The sequence below is a fragment of the Planococcus citri genome, chromosome 5 (assembly GCF_950023065.1).
Source record: "Planococcus citri chromosome 5, ihPlaCitr1.1, whole genome shotgun sequence".
In the NCBI taxonomy this organism is placed as follows: domain Eukaryota; kingdom Metazoa; phylum Arthropoda; class Insecta; order Hemiptera; family Pseudococcidae; genus Planococcus; species Planococcus citri.
In genome coordinates this window covers 339,838-356,430 of record NC_088681.1, presented here as the reverse complement: position 1 = coordinate 356,430, position 16,593 = coordinate 339,838, and the positions used below count along the sequence as shown (strand labels likewise).

General features: G+C 34.3%; 3 protein-coding genes across 3 annotated transcripts; 2 read left to right on the top strand and 1 right to left on the bottom strand.

Annotated features, from left to right (window-relative positions):
• The first annotated feature begins 741 nt into the window (after positions 1 to 741).
• Positions 742 to 4,054, top strand: Upf3. Its single transcript, XM_065367179.1, has 8 exons — positions 742 to 1,170; positions 1,254 to 1,342; positions 1,445 to 1,661; positions 1,747 to 1,944; positions 2,030 to 2,205; positions 2,495 to 2,577; positions 2,674 to 3,487; positions 3,572 to 4,054. Exons 1-8 carry the CDS (start codon positions 1,161 to 1,163, stop codon positions 3,668 to 3,670), a joined length of 1,686 nt encoding a protein of 561 aa, XP_065223251.1. The 5' UTR covers positions 742 to 1,160; the 3' UTR covers positions 3,671 to 4,054.
• Positions 4,055 to 4,554: 500 nt separating this feature from the next.
• On the bottom strand, positions 4,555 to 6,848 carry bou (boudin). The gene is made up of 3 exons (XM_065367212.1): positions 6,584 to 6,848; positions 6,346 to 6,501; positions 4,555 to 6,068 (listed from the first exon to the last, which is right to left on the bottom strand). Exons 1-3 carry the CDS (start codon positions 6,630 to 6,632, stop codon positions 5,872 to 5,874), a joined length of 402 nt encoding a protein of 133 aa, XP_065223284.1. The 5' UTR covers positions 6,633 to 6,848; the 3' UTR covers positions 4,555 to 5,871.
• A 409-nt stretch (positions 6,849 to 7,257) lies between these two features.
• On the top strand, positions 7,258 to 15,803 carry LOC135847584 (cyclin-L2-like). Its single transcript, XM_065367180.1, has 7 exons — positions 7,258 to 7,679; positions 7,775 to 7,959; positions 8,924 to 9,044; positions 11,833 to 12,102; positions 12,193 to 12,374; positions 12,452 to 12,571; positions 14,865 to 15,803. The coding sequence occupies exons 1-7, from the start codon at positions 7,449 to 7,451 to the stop codon at positions 15,421 to 15,423; spliced, it is 1,668 nt and encodes a 555-aa protein (XP_065223252.1). The 5' UTR covers positions 7,258 to 7,448; the 3' UTR covers positions 15,424 to 15,803.
• Positions 15,804 to 16,593: the final 790 nt, after the last annotated feature.

Sequence of the window (16,593 nt, the reverse complement as noted above, 5' to 3'; positions counted from 1 at the left end):
ATCCGTGATCCGTGATCCGGATCATTTTTTATACCATGATCCGTGATTCGTGATCCGTTGAATTTGCCACTTACGGATCACCTATCACGGATCATTTTTTGGATGATTTTTGGAGAAAACGTGTGCTTCTTTAGCAATTTTTCTGAAAAGAAATGTGATTTTTTGTCATTTTTTCTCAAAATAGCCAAACTTTTGGTCAATTTTGGAAAAAAGTGGTATATTTTGGGATTTTTTACTGCTAAATGACGAATTTTGGCCGTTTTTCTAGAAAACAAACATTTTAAAACGATCCGCAGAAATTTGATCCGTGATCCGTGATCCGGATCAATTTTTTGAGCATGATTCGTGATCCGTGATCCGGATCATTTTTTACTTGATTATCCGTGATCCGTGATCCGGATCGTTTTTTACAGCAACGATCCGTGATCCGTGATCCGGATCAATTTTTGAAAAACCGTGGCAATCCTGCATTTTTTACATAAGAAATTGTATGCATAATTACTGGTTCGTTATCACTTCAGGGAACAAAATGGTGGATGCGCTCACCTGGTTTATATAGAGCCCTAATATGTGTTGATTATATGTTGATAAATTTTATCAACGATGTCAATTTGACAAACCTGGTTTGTCAAATATATTGGATCGTGTGTACGCTCCTTAAAGATGGAATCGGCTGAGTATCTACTCAAAAAAAGTACCCAATAAATTTATGCATTTGTTTTTGTTGTTTCATTACTTATTATAGGATTTTTCTTCGTTTTTTCTTTCTTTCGATCTTTTCTTACGATTCAATGATTGAATTTAATAAAAATTACTCAGAACTCATCTTATTTATTGCTTGCGATTGGATCAACGATCAACAACATGAATTTTTACAAGTCCAAAACTGTGATAAGGATGGCTGATTGTTTGGGTACGGGTCGGGGTCTGTGGTCGAGCGTCACTGACTTTATTTATTTTTTTTTTGATGCAAAAGTGAAATAAAATAATTTATTTGATAACGAATTAATTTTAATCCTTTCAAGTTGTTTGAAATTTGAAAAAATACTAATCGAAAAATTTAAAATTCGCTTGTCCAGTTTGCTTTTACCATTAGTGGGACATCTTGTGTAGCTTCTTGAATTTCAAGATAAAATTAAATCGGAGTATTCTATATCAAAATGGTAGAGGGTAAGATGCGTTATTTTTCTATTAGCTTTTTTTGACTGTTCTGAGCATAGATAGGCTTAGTAAAACATATTTTGTCGGCGCAGGTCCTGAGACGATGAAATCGAAGGAAGCTTCGGTTGGAAAAAATGATCTTTCCAAGAGGAAAGGGAAAGAAGATAAACAACCGACCAAGGTATAACTTTTTTCATGTTCGACTTTTAATTACGAGTATTTGATGTAATTTCTGTAATCATCGTCAGTTTTAAGAAATATTTCAATGATCGTTTACTTTTAGGTTGTCATTCGTAAATTGCCACCGAATGTAACCGAAAATTCATTTTTGGAGTTCACATCTCCATTGTTTGAACATGATTACTTTTATTACGTCCAAGACGAAAATCCAAGCTTTGGGGATCAAAGTTTTTCCCGAGCTTACATCAATTTCATCAATGTCCATGATGTATATTCATTTACGCAAAAATTTGACGACTATGTTTTTATCGATGACACTGGTAAATATATTCATCTGTTCAGAATTTGAAAAAACGACGAAGTTCTGTCGTAAACGTAATGTATTAAATCATATTGCCACTATAGGACAAGAATACCCAGCTGTTGTGGAATACGCGCCATTTCAAAGAATTCCTAAAAACCGAGGAAATCGAAGATCAGATTCTTTGTGTGGAACTATTGAAGAAGATTCAGATTACATGGAATTCGTTCAACAATTGGAATCGGAAATTCAGGATCATAAAACTTCTCAAATAACTGAACATTATTTTGATTTAGCAAATGGTTAGCTAAATAGTAATTACTATTCAGATTGCATGTTGAGTAGTATTTTGGGAGGTGTGCCTTAATAATGGAAATGATTCCTCAGATGATAACGAAGAAAAAGTTACCACTACTCCGCTAATCGAATTTTTAACATCCCGAAAAAATGAGTATATCAAATACAAAGAAGAAAAAAAAGAAGAACGTCGTAGGCGTGACACTGAAAGAAAGAAGTTCAAAGAGGAAAACAGAAGAATAAAAAAAGAAAAAGAAGCTGTAAAAGTAAGTTATTTGATCAAATTATGATCGTTAATAATTACGGCTCTATGTAGATCCATTTAGATAGATTGATCCTTTGGAACAGAGACGATGTTGAAAAAATCTGTTTTTTCAGTCGCATCGATTAGTTATGAATGATCACCCAGTAACCATGAAAGGCGCGCATATCTGAAAATGTTGCGAAGTCAATTTCTTGGTTTACGCCTTTATTCTTTTGATCGCAATAACCATATCCCTAGTTGAATTTGTATTTAGTACTATCCAATCGCGTAATCTTTTTGAACAATTTCAGGCAAAAATTGTCGAAAAATCTAAAGAAGAAAAGAAAACTCAAGATGGTAAGATTTTCGAAGAATTAACGTCTTCGGGCAGTAGGTGAATATCGAGAATAATTAATACTTTTTGTTTTTTTCTTCATTTCGTCATTTTATTTTTTTCTTCTTCAATAAATTTTCTTCTATATTTCATCAGAGTACGCGGGAAAAGCTATCAAGAAGAGCGTCAACGAGATTTGGCTCGGCGAAAATTGGATGAAAAATGTTCCAAAGTTGACGACAATAAAGAGAACAGTAAAAGCGTCACCACCGAAAAATCTGAAAATGAATGCGAAAAAAGTCCGGAGGACAACGATTTGGTGAAAACCCAAGCTCGTGCCAATTATAAAGATGGCGAATTTAACAAGAAAAGTCTCGAAGATAAAAAATCTCATCACGAAGAAGATCGGAAATCCCATTATCATTCTCGCGATAAAGAAGACAAAAAACATTTTTACGGTGTCAAGAAACGCGAATTTGTTGGCGGATACGATTACGACGGAAAATACAACAAATCGAGTAAAAGCGGTAATTATTACTACGACGATTACAAAAGTAAAAGTCACAGTTCTTATCAAAAAAACGCGTTTGTAAGTAATAAGTTCGGTAAAAGTAAGGAATACTACGAGGAAAAAAATTCGAAACATTACGATGGTAAATCTAAAAAATACGAACATGCCGATTATAAAGATAGGAAAAATCATAAAGAATACGATAAGAAACACGTTTCAAAAACAGGAGACAGCGCTTTAAATTTGGAGGTGAAAACCGATAAGCCCGTAAAAAAAAGCGAGTCGAATGATAGAGAAATTAATAACGCTTCAAAACCAGAAAGGATGAGTCGCAGTTCTAGTAAAGATAATGATAACCACTCTGGAAGTACTTCCGAAATTGAAGGTTCCAAATCTAAGGATACCAGAAAAGAAATAAAAGAGAATGATCCTCGAGCTGAAAGAAGAATAAAAAACAAGGTATTTATTATTGCTATTAGGTAATATGAATTTGTTTTTAGAAAATAAGCGGTACTTGAAAATAATGAAACATTCAACTTTCAGGATCGTCCTGCTCTTGAAATATACAGACCCGGAATGGGAAAATTCAGTCGTCAACGATTAGAACGCAATAAATCCAATGAAAGTAAAGATTGTGATTAATCGTATTTCACGAATGGAGCTTCGAGGTGTTTGGTGTAATGAAATCACGTACTCTGCCTCTGAAATTTGGAATTGAAAATCATTGCCCAACATATCGATTTGGAGTGGTGTAGGAAAAGTTGATAATTTTATTTTTCTCGTGTAACGAAAGATGATTTATTGTGCTGTAAAATGTCTAATTCTGTCGTCGAACGTAATATTATATTCTCCATATGTTTTGTTTCGTAAATAATTTTAAATAAATGTCGCGTGTCGTATTAGAAATTTCAAGTGAACTCCTGCGCTGTAATACCGCAGCATTTTGAATTACACGAGTACGCAGGAGTATTATTCTACATCTCGATTAGAATGTTTTCGTTTTAATAAATACATTATTTTGATGTCTTCTGCTCGTACTTAATCGGTGTTGTGAAATTTGAGTGGATTTAATTCTTTCATTGTACGAGTATTTAGAAAAGCATTTGGAACAGGGTACCCAGTCAACTAATAACTACGAGTATTTTTTTTTTTAATTTAGGTTACGGTTAGTTCATGTATTTTTATGACTGATATTCTTGATGAACTAAATGGACCCAACTTTCTGCGTTTCAATCTCAAATTTCAACTTTATAGGTTTTCAGCGGGTGCAAGTTTTTTGGTGCTGTTTGAGAAACCAATAGTTCAAGTACTACTGCGGGGTTGTATTTTATTCAAACAAAATTTCACATTCAAGATTCAGGATGAAAAATTGACCATATATGTATATACTTCGAACACTTTGGTTCAATATTAAATTTCACGCCTAGCTCAACCTCTCAAATTGCACTTTGTGTACTTTACTATGCATGTCTTTCGCCCATTTTCGTTATACTCGTACGTATAAACGAAGAAATTATTTTTGAATGTAAAAATACAAAAATATTTATTCAATAATTAAAATAATTGGACGGACACAAGTCACATGATAAATAATACTTGAGATTGATAGGGACAATACTGTTGATCAGGTCATATGTACTTAATATTAAATCAGTTTATAATCCTACGAAGCATTAAAAAAATAAATACATACGCATTACGCATGGTGGGAAGATTTAGATTGATGCAAATTTTCAAGAGTGAAGGTCGGAAATGTTGAAACGGATGAACATCTCGGCATACATAAGACATTAAGAAAAAATAAATAATACAAAACACATCGGCGCGAAGGAAAAGTAATTAAAATTTCGGCAACATTCGCATCTGGGTAATAGAATTGCAGATTATCAGAAAATTCAGATTACAGTAAAATAAACGCACCTCGAACTAGCGATCAGCGCATTAGACATTCGATAATTAGGTACCATAATTAAAATATTTGGACGGATTCATGCCACAGCATAACAAAGATACTTATTAAGAACGATTGAATAATATTTGAAATTGGCAGGGAAAATACTGTGTAGATAAGTTTAGATCCACGCCTAGCTACATAACACCAGATAGGTTCTTAAGATTACGAAATATGAATCAATATGATACTCTCATCTAAAATCAATCTTCTTAAAAATAGAAAAAACATCGATTACAGGTGGTTGAAATATTTACGCAACAATAATAGTACATTACATTACTAGATTAATAAAGTGGGTGATTATGAACGAGTGCAAAGTTACTGCGCGAGTCGAAGACGAGCGCTGTAACTTTGCACGAGTTCATAATTACACACTTTATTAATCGTGTAGTGTAAGGTGCTTTACATAATGAACACTCGTAACCTCACCATTATTACACTTCTGTTGTTTAGATGCAAAAAATGTGCGTCTATGAGTGACCAAACTTCACCGGTTAAATTTGTTAAATTATGTCCAAACGTAACGCGAACGTAATGACGAGTTTCGCGGCGTTGCCACATAACACTAGGGATATAATACGCTCATTATGTACGTGTTTGACCCGACGTAGGTCGCTCATAATGACGTACATTTTGCATCTAGCGACAGAGGTGTAATGATGAGATTACGAGTGTGTATTACGTAAATTAAAAAACGGTAAGGTTGAAAATGTTCGAAAGTAATACGAATGTCACAGCATAAATAACGCAAAAGAATACATAATGAATTATGTAGAATAAAAAACAGATCGGTACAAAAGTGAGATAATTAAAACGTACGGTACGTGTTCGCAGTCTTTGTAAATGGAAACATACACTCATTGAATCGCAGATGATGGGAAAATTCACTTTACAGTAAAATATAGTATGCTAAAGTTAGCATAATGCAGCTCGAACTGGCCATCAGTGCATTAGAATTATTGCATCCATCGGTATCGCAGGTGTACACGCAAGACCGATATTCCAAATCGTCTCCGGGTTGTTTAATATAATTACAATAATTCCCCAGATCTAACGAAGAACAGTATCTTTTCGTACCTAAGCCACCTGTGAAACAAAAACAAAATTCAATCACACTAGAATGGAATCACACGATGCATTAATTAACTTCAAAAATAGTGCTCAGTGAACAATCAACCTTGAGACAGATGTTGGACGCGTAACTAGGAGGAAAATATTACGGAAACCTTTAATAACTTGAATTTAACGTATAGCATTCGAACAATTTCAGGACATAGAAATGAAATGAGAAAGACGTATTCGAAAAATGTGATTCGTGCGAGAAGTTACAGCTAAAAAATTTCGAAATTCAAGAAAACTTTACCTTCGAACCTTCCAGTTTGTTTAATGCAGTAAGCGGCATTATAAACGGAATCACATGGTGTGGGTCTCAAATCTGAATCCTCCATGTATTCGTTACATTGAAATGGATTATGCAAGTCAGTACTGACACATTGATAGCAATTTATAACGGCAGAGCCTGGAATTGAGAGTTACCACATGATAGTCATCGAAAAAAACAGACTAGCAAATAATGAAGAACAAATAATCTATATTCTTACTTTCATATATCATAGAGAGAAGTACTATGCTCAACAATGCTACACTCATGATGGCTTTACATAAACCGAAGTGGAAAAAAATGCTATCAATTGGAAGGAAGAAAAACTCATTAAGATTCTGGTACGGCAGTAATGCGAAGTAATCTGATGGATTTGACCAAATCGTACATTTCAGTTTTCACCAATGCCTTTTTCACGCCCAATTCAAATTATTTCAAATTCTCCAAATTGTTTGTTGTTGTTTTTTATCATTCAAATTTCAACAGTCATCAACCCAACCCAACTGTTGCGTTTCGTTTTTTAGCGTTCTTGTTCCGTTCTCATCTTTCCGTTACAGTTCCGTTACTTGATTGGTGGCCATTTTGGCGTTACTGCGCCCTCTACAACGCCTGTTCTTCAGTTTGGTTTGCTTGTTTGTGGAACAGCGCGCCGCGTGCGCACTCTATCGTCACGTTTCAAGGACGCAGCATGTTGTTTGTGCGATTATTCTTTTTGCACGCAGGGTTCGTAACAGCCGTTCATTTCGTTCATGTCGTTCAACAAAATTTTTGCATGCGTGCGTATGCGCAAATGCGTCAGAAAAAGAAAAGAATCATTTAGGCCATCTAATATTGTGATTTGTTACACATCCCGCATTCAAAAAGAAAATTTGCGTTGTTTGTCAAATCATTTCAAGCCACCATTTTATTTTATAAATTGTGTCTGTCTCTCTTATTATTCACTGTTTGGTCATTTTCGCAATAATAGTTATTAGTTTTGTTCGGAAGATTTAATAATTAAAATGTTTTAGTGAAAAGATAATGGTGTTCTAGCATTTGTTATACGTTAATAATATCTTTCGAGTTGTGTAACAGTACTTTACGTGATGGGTTCACAAAAGAACGAAAGTGTTAATCCAACCATTGCAGCGGATGCCAAAACGACACCTGTATACGGTAAAGTTATATTATCGTTAGAAAATTGTCTTCTGTCGCCCGAGAAATTGGAAAAATCGCCCTCAGTGAACGACGGTCTAGATCCAGAAACAGAATTCGATTTGAGAGTGATAGGATGCGAGTTGATTCAGACTGCTGGAATATTATTGAAATTACCTCAGGTATACATTGTTGACGTTACTCATATTATGATATTTTAATTGCTTCGCGTGTTCATATCGTTTTGTAATTTATTTATTTCGTGTTATTTTTGAAGGTTGCGATGGCTACCGGTCAAGTTCTATTCCAAAGATTTTACTATTGTCGAAGTTTCGTTCGTCATCCCATGGATGTCACTGCTATGGGATGCGTATATCTAGCGTCTAAAATCGAAGAAGCGCCTAGAAGAGTTCGCGATGTGATAAATGTGTTTCACCACATACGACAAGTTCGATGTCAAAAGTAAGTTGAATTCGTAATTATTTCCAAAGCTTTACGAAAGAGAAAAAAATTTTCAGCTAGTGTAGTCAATTCAGTGTAATATTTTGTTATCATGTAAGCTTTAATAATTCTGGTATTGTATTGATGTTGCACACAGTTAAACTATCGGCTTCGCTTAGGTATTACAAATACGAAGCCCAGTTTAACGTGTAGTGTATTAAAAAATAATATATTTTGCTCAAGACATTTTCACTTGGATTTCGCAGATGCTTTCCACAGCCAGCCAACTCGGCTACTTTCAATAGGTCCTTGGTTGGAGTGGATCGATCTTCCGAAATCATGTGGTAACGAGTCAGACACTCAAGATTGCATGACATCCGTGAAACTAAAGAATTTTCTGTAATTCCCTATTATTCGCCAGTTCGATGGTTTTCTCGTCTACTTACGTAGTACATAATTACGTGTGTATCGTAGGCCAAGCAAATTTAGCCCGACGAAATTATTACGTCATATTTTCGAAGGATTTTTTCTCATCCGTTACGTAGTTCGTCGTGGGTTTTTCCACTACGTTGACGTTGTTTTTCTATTTAAATAACCCAGTATAATTAAATCGGGTGGTTGAATTTTAGAAACGTCGAGTACCATTGATCGAGTATTTGTCGCCGGAATCTTCCATTGTTCAGACATAACGTTGATAATGTCGTTCATGGATACCGTAAGTATTTAGATGTTTACGTTTTATACTCAGGTTTTTATGGTACTTTCTCCTCGTTATTCGTTTATTTTTAAATTATTTTTGTGAATTTTAGGTACGGATTACCGCTCTTGTACGTTATACGTTCTGTATTGATAATTTTATCATAAGCGAAGTCGTGTAACTGTTCAAATCAATACAATACCAGCTGTTAGGCTTATGAAATCGAACGAATTCGCGAGTATTTATTTTAGGCCTAACCATGGTGTGTTTTTCTTATATGATTTACAGACCAATCGCACCTTTAATTTTGGACGAGGCCTACATTAAGCTTAAAGAAGATGTGATTCGAGCGGAAAGACGAATTCTTAAGGAACTCGGCTTCTGCGTACATGTCAAACATCCTCATAAGGTATGTATCCTTTTATTTGGATTTCAAAGCACTCTTTCATTTATTTAAATCTTGATTTTTATCTCCTGTTACAATCGTCTTTTCTATTTTTAATTGAATTTGTTTCCAAAATTGACGTATTTGAAATGATGTGAAATGTTTTTTTTTGTTTTTGGTCATGTTGATTGTGTATTCGGTGACGTTTGAAAAATCATTCGTTTCTTTTACGTCGATTTTTTCGTAATGATGCTTGAATATCGATAATTTATGCTATCGATATTTTTAACGCATAAGAAAAAGATTAGCCTCTTTTTAAAGCCAATTAATCGAAACGAAAGTTTACATATCCTTGAAAATATCGTGAATGCGAATTTTTTATCGGTATTTTGGCAGCACTAATTTTAACTGAATTTTAATAGTTGCAAAATAATGAGAAAATTTTGCAATAAGCACAAACCTATTGATGATATTGAAAAATTTAGTTTAAAAAAAAAAATAAATAAAAGTTATAATAATTAATGATCGAATAAGCTTAGATATTATTGATTTGAATTTTTCATTAAAATTACGAAGTAAAGCAACCCACTGCCGTTTCAATTTAAGATAATGAATCTGAACTTTATTTTCTTTAAAAAATATCTCTCAAAAGGTGCTCTTTTTATTAAAATAAAGAGATTAATTAGAACAATGGAATTTGATCGCGCGTAATATAAGTAAGTCTTTTTATCAATGGATTTTTATTATTCATTTTGAGGTTAATAGAGGAATGATTTTTTTAAATTATAATTTCGCTTTATTTTAACGATATATTATGCTAGGTTTTATTTAATTTTTTGTTTTTATTCTTTTTTTCAAAAGAATTTGAACAAAAAAAAAACTACCCCAACACCTCTTATATTTTTTTTTGTATGCAATCGAGTAGTTTTTATTATTGCGTAACTTTGCCTCAGTAAGGTGCGAATGGACTTAAACGTCTATCTGTGTTAAATTGATTGGCAATCGTTGTCGCGCGAATGGCAAGAAAGGACATAAATTTCGATTGGCATTCATTCGAGCCAACCTCGTTAAACGCGCTCGCTCTCGCACGTAGACGCTCGAAATCGACGGACGAGACACACAAGAAAGATGCAAGTTGTTCAGGTAATAAATGACTATTGATAAAATATACGCTGTCGTTTGTGGATCGACGACAACCGGTTCGAAAAATGTACGTATGATGACGAGGTAACGCTAATCTCGTTTGTTTTTTTATGTATTTAACAGAAGGGTAAATTAGTTGTTATTATTTTTGTAAGTATTACCTAAGAAACGCGATTATTGCGAATGTTTCGAAATTCGAAGACTGCGTGGAAATCCGACACCGAAGTATATTTTCGAGTGAACCTAGTCACAATCTGTCAGCGAAAACGAAATAGCTTTTGAACGAAATGGGAGCAGAATCGTTGATATGATAAAACTGGAACAGAGAAGTGAAGAGAATATCTTAATGATTATATCGTGAATTTTATTTTATAGACGAAATGAATCATAGTTCCCTCTTCAAGGAGTACCGGAGCTTGAGGATTCGTCGATCAAGATTCTCGATCGAAGCAGCAATGGACATATCTGTCGGAATTGGATGATTTTAGAAACGATCCTGGAAATCGATCGAAAGTATGCTCGTATTTGGTGGATTTTGTTTCGAAGTTTTTGATCATCGTTGGCGGAAAAATTGTTGTTTTGTTCTAGTTTCATTTGGGTACTGTTTTTCATCGTTGTTATCTTCTGATTTGTTGAATATTTCGTATCAGTTCGTTCTGTGTTTGATTCATGGCCCACTAATTTCACCCCGGATTTTTGTTTATTGAGGTTCAGAATTCGTATCGAAATTCTTTACTGTTTTCAACCACAGTTGACATTTGTAGACGTCGGAATTTCGCCTGAATTCTTGGTTTGTTTTGTTGACAATTTCAACGCGAAGTCTGTATCATTTTTAGAAATTTTTCTCCAAATCATGTGTTCAAATCAGCCTTCGGAGTTGATAATTTTGGGAAAAAGTTATCGTTTCGAGAACACCTTTTTTCTGCTCAACTAGCTCGAATTACCCCTATATTCTTTGGCCATGTGGAATCATTTTGCATTAAATCTTCTGTACTGAATTAACTTGCACCATTACTACGATGATTTTTTTTTATATTCGGATGCTGTTTTAGTACAATAATTGCACCTTTGTGGCGGATGGAATTTCGAGAGCAAACTTTCCTAGGGAAACGTACATTTCCTTCATTTTGGATGCTGAATGAAAGCTGGCTGTCACTTTGCAGAACCATGGATTTCACCATTTCATGAAATTGGAATATCTACGGACGTTGAAAAGTATACATTGATCGGATATGATCCTCGATTCTTCGTATTGCTGAATAACACATCGACAAACACGTCCCAGGATCCGTAAAGAATACCGAAATATACTTCATAGATGTCTGGAGAGATTGATAAGCTGAGATGACGGATTTCAAAACAATCGTAATAACCCAAAAACTCCGGCGTGTCTTTAATAATTCATATTGTTACGGTCTCGGTTAATTTTTCTATTCGATTTCTCTTTCTGGGCGAATTTATATGTACTCGATTAGATTAAAATACTCATCGATAGGTTTGTGCTAATGCAAAAATAAAAAAAAAAGGTAAAAGGTTGAGAAAAGTTCGATTGTGACGTTGATAATTTGTTGTTTTTTGGTGAAGGGTTGTCTTTAGGTACGTACGTATACGTCGGCGATGGGCGTTTTTATAATGTAGACGTTCGCGTCTGTTTTGTGTTCTGTTACAGCTGATTGTGATGTATCTTCAAATCTTGAACTTCGCCGAAAACAAGCTGTTGATGCAGAAAGCCTGGAACTACATGAACGATTCGTTGCGTACCGAAGTCTTTCTACGATATTCGCCGGAAACGGTGGCCTGCGCGTGCATTTACTTGAGTGCTAGAGTATTAAGGATCCCGTTACCTAAAAGTCCGTCTTGGTTTGTGATATTCGGCGTCAAAGAAGAAGATATTATCGACGTATGCAGGCGTATAGTGAATTTATATAGTAGGGAAAAAGTGAGTTGGATTTCAACGAGTATTTCTTTTTCGATATTAGATGGTGTTGAAGACGTGTTTGGTTTATTTTTATTTTTGTTTTGTTCGCAGATTGATCCAGATGTCCTTGAAGGCAGAGTGAAATTACTAAGGGATAAGTACAAAGAAGAGAAAGAGAAGAAGGATAAAATTCGTAACAATAACGCCGTCGTCTCCGGTAGCAATACGCCGAATAGTACTTCTTCGATAACAGTTCCGTTAAAAACATCACCGTCGCCTCCTGCTCCTACCAAGTAAGCGTTCGTTTGAATGAAACTTTTCACCCTAAATGCGCTTAGAATTACTATGGAATTTTTTCATCTTATTGCAGGATTATTACCACTACTACAACCACCACTACCACAACGAATCACTTGGGAAAACGACGAAGCAGATCGAGATCGAGAGGCAGAAGCCCATCGCCAAAGAAAAAATCCAAAAAATATAGCAGGTAAATTGATGCGTCAATTTTCGGGGAATTGTGCCTATTTTGTATTTGGAAAATAAAATCGGGGTGTCCAAGTTGAAATGATATCAGGATATTAGAAAATTGAAATTTTTTACTGCAGTTTGGGAGTAATCCTTCGTCAGTTTGTACTACTAATGCGGTTCCACTTTGAAAAAATTTGCCTTCCTTTCCTCTTATTTGAAAATTTTGCGCAGAATTTTTGTTTTAATACGTAGGATGTGTTTTCTTTACGAATCTGAATCGTTTGAATTCAATTTTCTCAACTTTTCGTTTGTTTATCATAATTCTTGGATAATTAATGCTCGTCGTGAGACCTAATTTCTCTCCTCTTTCGACGGTTTTCAAAGTTATTCGTCTGTAAAATGTTTTGGTATATGTTCTTCATTGAAAAATTCATGTACCTGATAATGACAGTTCGTCAGAGAACGAACTTCTCGTTGAATAAATATTGAATTTATTCATCTGTCAAATGTCTTGTATAATATTTTCTTCATTACAAAATGTACCTGTCAATGGTAATTTGTTAGACAGAATTTCTCGTTTAATAAATTTTAAAATTATTCGAGTGAAAAAATTATTTTCATCAAAAAACGTCGCTTTCTACCTTTTTTTTAAAAAAATAACAAAAATCGGACACCCTGCAAAAAGTTTGACATTTAAAAAAACAAAAAAAACCGTGGGTTCTGCATTATTGTAATAATTATGCTTCTGTATTGTTCTTTTCTTAATTTAACGTCGTACGTATATAACTTTTTTTTTCTATTTCGCGAATTAATTAGAAAAATTAAAATTTTATATTATTGGGTACAACCTGAAAAAGCAGCGTACGTCGATCACTCGTCGTTATCGTCGACTGTAATTAGTAAATTGAAAGTTTCCCATTGCAGATCGAAAAGAGTTCGTGATTACAGAGCCGACAGTTCTACTTCAGAGGAAGAGAGTTCATCGAAACCTCGTTCAACTAGTTATAATTATTGGAAAAAATTCTATAGTTTCGCCTAAAATAAGTGTAATAGGAGGTGAGTGGTCCCTAAAATTTTTAAGTTTAGTAAGCAAAAAAATAAGTACCTATTTCATAATGCAGGCAAATTATCTCTCCATTTTTCCCCTCTGTACTTATTACGAAATTCTCGAATACTTGTTATTGATTTTCCACAATGTATCCCATTGAAAATTTTGGAATCTGAATTTGATTCAAGTGTCATGTTTTTTTGGGTTTGATTGACTCTAAAATGAGTGTGCTCCAACATTTGGTATTCTGTGCTCCCCCCTCCCCTTCCCCAGGACAGCCTGAAATTGAGCAGATGAGAATTTTTTCACTCGAATGACTCGGCTTAGTTGAAGCTTCCTTAGATGTGAAATGATTTTCTTTTTTCAACTTTGAATTTCACTAGAATTTATTATCTGATGGCTGAAGATAATTTGCCTGAATTATAAGAATGGTACATACAAATTTCCAATACGATTTTTATCCATTCCGCGTAATTTTTAAAATTATTTTTCATATAGTTTAAGAGCTCGTTCGAGCCATAGGCTGATTTCAAGTCGAGTCGTCCAAAAATTGCTCATGGTGGAAGGTCGTCGATTTTTTGCCAATTTTTCGAGCTGAAAGAAGAAAAATCGTTGACTTCCCTTTCCTTTAATTTTTTTGAACGACCTGAATATTGAATCAGCATGTTTAATTTGAAAAATTGTAGATTTTCGATAGGTGAGAGGGGGGTGGAGGGATCATTCACCTTCGTCTCTATGCTTCAGCTCTGGAGAGCCTTGCTCATGTAGCGAGCTTTTTTTTCAATTTTTGCTCTTGAGGTTGTTCAGCACTCTTCCTCTTGGTGTTGGCTTTTTATTATATTTTTTTGGTTTATTTTTAGTTGTGCCTACTTCGTAAGTGTGTTGCGTTTGAATTTTTATATTTTTGCATTGTGGTAATACATACGTTAAAAAAGGGTCAAAATTCTGAATTGGTATCGCAATTTTTAACTAATCGAAAAGGGAATTCTTGCGGATTGTAACAGAATAATTCAATCGTTGCTCAACTTTTGAACTGTCGTTTCTCCAAATTCTATTGCTTTTTTTCTCTCTCAAAATGGTGAATAAAATCAACGGGTTAAAGTTACTTCGAATAATATTTACGTTTTTAAATGAAAAAATTTCAAAAAATTCTCTCACCTGTTCTTTTTTTTTAAAACAAATTTGATTTCGAAAAAACAACTAAAAGAGTTCTTTCTTGTAATATTATTCAACTAACGATTTGTGTTTTTGTTTAATTTTGCAGAAAATACGATAGTCCGAACGACCGGAAACGTGATATTAGTCCAATAAGCAAGAAGTACTCGTCGAGTAGTCCGTCGACAAAGAAGCATCGTGATATTAGTCCTGTAAGTAAAAAGTACTTGAACAGCAGCAGTCCGGTGAGTAGAAAATACACCAGTACCAACAACAGCTCGCCGCCTCTGACCAGCAAGAAATACGCTTCTAGTCCGGTACACAGCAGCGGCGATCGAGACCGCGAACGTAGTCGAGACCGACGAAAATACGCCAGCAGCGACAGTCCTCCGGTGCGCAGCAGTAAGAAATACACGACCGGCGATAGTCCGTCGGTGAAGAGGAGTAAAAAATACACCAGCACCGATAGTCCTCCGGTGAGGAGAAGCAAGAAATACGCCAATAGTCGAGATACCAGTCCTATATCGAGCAAGAAGTATGATCTAAGTCCTATCTATACCAAGAAATACTACAGTAACGGTAGTCCGGTCTCGAAGCTGTCTTCGTATTACAACAAAAAGGACTATAGGGTTAAAAATCACACGTATAAGAAGAAACGTAAGGATTAACGACGATTGACCTTTTTTTTCGGTTTTTTTGGTGTTTTTTTTTTGTCGCGATTCGTACTTAAAAACATTATTAACGAAAAATCAAAGTATCTAAATTTATATTTGAGTAAAATTATGTGAAATTTTGAAAGATCGGTTCGATTTGATTGATTGAATTTCGTTTCTGTATTTCAATTTCATGATAATATTATGTTTTGTATTAAAGTAGAATTATTCGCGTATCCTGAAGGTCAACGTTTTTAATTCATCTATAAAATACCATTGTTTTTTTTCTCTCTTTTGCAAAACTTATCGGATATTTGTATGTATTTGAACGTACGTGCATGTACGATGATGACATCGGATAATATTTTGTAAATATATTTTTTTTCTAAATGGAATTTCGTGGTTTTATTGTTTGGTCGGTTGGATGAATAAGATGGAAGAACCCGATGTGGAGTTTTTCAAAAGTGACCTCGCGGGCTCGCGACTTATTAAAATCGAAATGGGTGAAAATTTCGTGTGGAATTCGAATTCAACAAAAATGTTTTCGAGGCCAAAATTATATTATACGATTTTTTAGGATTTTTGAAAAAGTGTTAAGATCAAAATGAGTTATAATTTTGCAATAAATTCAAATATTTCAACGGAAATATTCTTGGAGCATTTTAGAAGAGTTTTATACCTGAAAATTGTCATGATATTTTGGGATTTCAAGCACTCAAAAATTTCGCTAGAATTCAGATATCCTAACGAAAATGTTTCTTGAGCATTTTTGAAGAACTCTGAGCTCAAAATTAGACAATTAATTTGAGGGATTTTTGAGAAAAGTTCACGAGCTCGTGTGACTGATCAAAATGGAAATTGCTCAAATATTCAAACGAAAATGTTTTGTAGCGTTTTTGAAGAATTTTGAGCTCAAAATTGAGTCGATTTTTTTTAGGTTTCTTGAAAAAAGTGTCAGACTACCTGTTGATTAAAATAGGTTATAATTTTCCCCAAGAATTGAAAATTCCGATTTAAATTAAACTTTTTTGAGCACTATGAATTCCAAGTTCAAGATTGAGTCAATTTTAATTTTTTCCTGAATGAAATTTATTGTTTTTATTCCACAATGGTCTGCGTCAGCTTGTGTCGATTGGGTGAATAAGATGGAAGATGAACCATGGACGTAATGAATGGTTTTTTTTT

Bases quoted from the DNA above. Each gene is read 5' to 3' on its own strand.
- Upf3 (XM_065367179.1), top strand. The intron at 1,662-1,746 runs GTAAATATATTC...TTGCCACTATAG, and splicing joins TGTTTTTATCGATGACACTG to GACAAGAATACCCAGCTGTT. The intron at 3,488-3,571 runs GTATTTATTATT...TTCAACTTTCAG, and splicing joins AAAGAAGAATAAAAAACAAG to GATCGTCCTGCTCTTGAAAT.
- bou (XM_065367212.1), bottom strand. From the start codon at position 6,632: ATGAGTGTAGCATTGTTGAGCATAGTACTTCTCTCTATGATATATGAA. The intron at 6,502-6,583 runs GTAAGAATATAG...TCTCAATTCCAG, and splicing joins TCTCTCTATGATATATGAAA to GCTCTGCCGTTATAAATTGC. The intron at 6,069-6,345 runs GTAAAGTTTTCT...TTTGTTTCACAG, and splicing joins ACAAACTGGAAGGTTCGAAG to GTGGCTTAGGTACGAAAAGA.
- LOC135847584 (XM_065367180.1), top strand. From the start codon at position 7,449: ATGGGTTCACAAAAGAACGAAAGTGTTAATCCAACCATTGCAGCGGAT. The intron at 7,680-7,774 runs GTATACATTGTT...TTATTTTTGAAG, and splicing joins TATTATTGAAATTACCTCAG to GTTGCGATGGCTACCGGTCA. The intron at 12,375-12,451 runs GTAAGCGTTCGT...ATCTTATTGCAG, and splicing joins TCGCCTCCTGCTCCTACCAA to GATTATTACCACTACTACAA.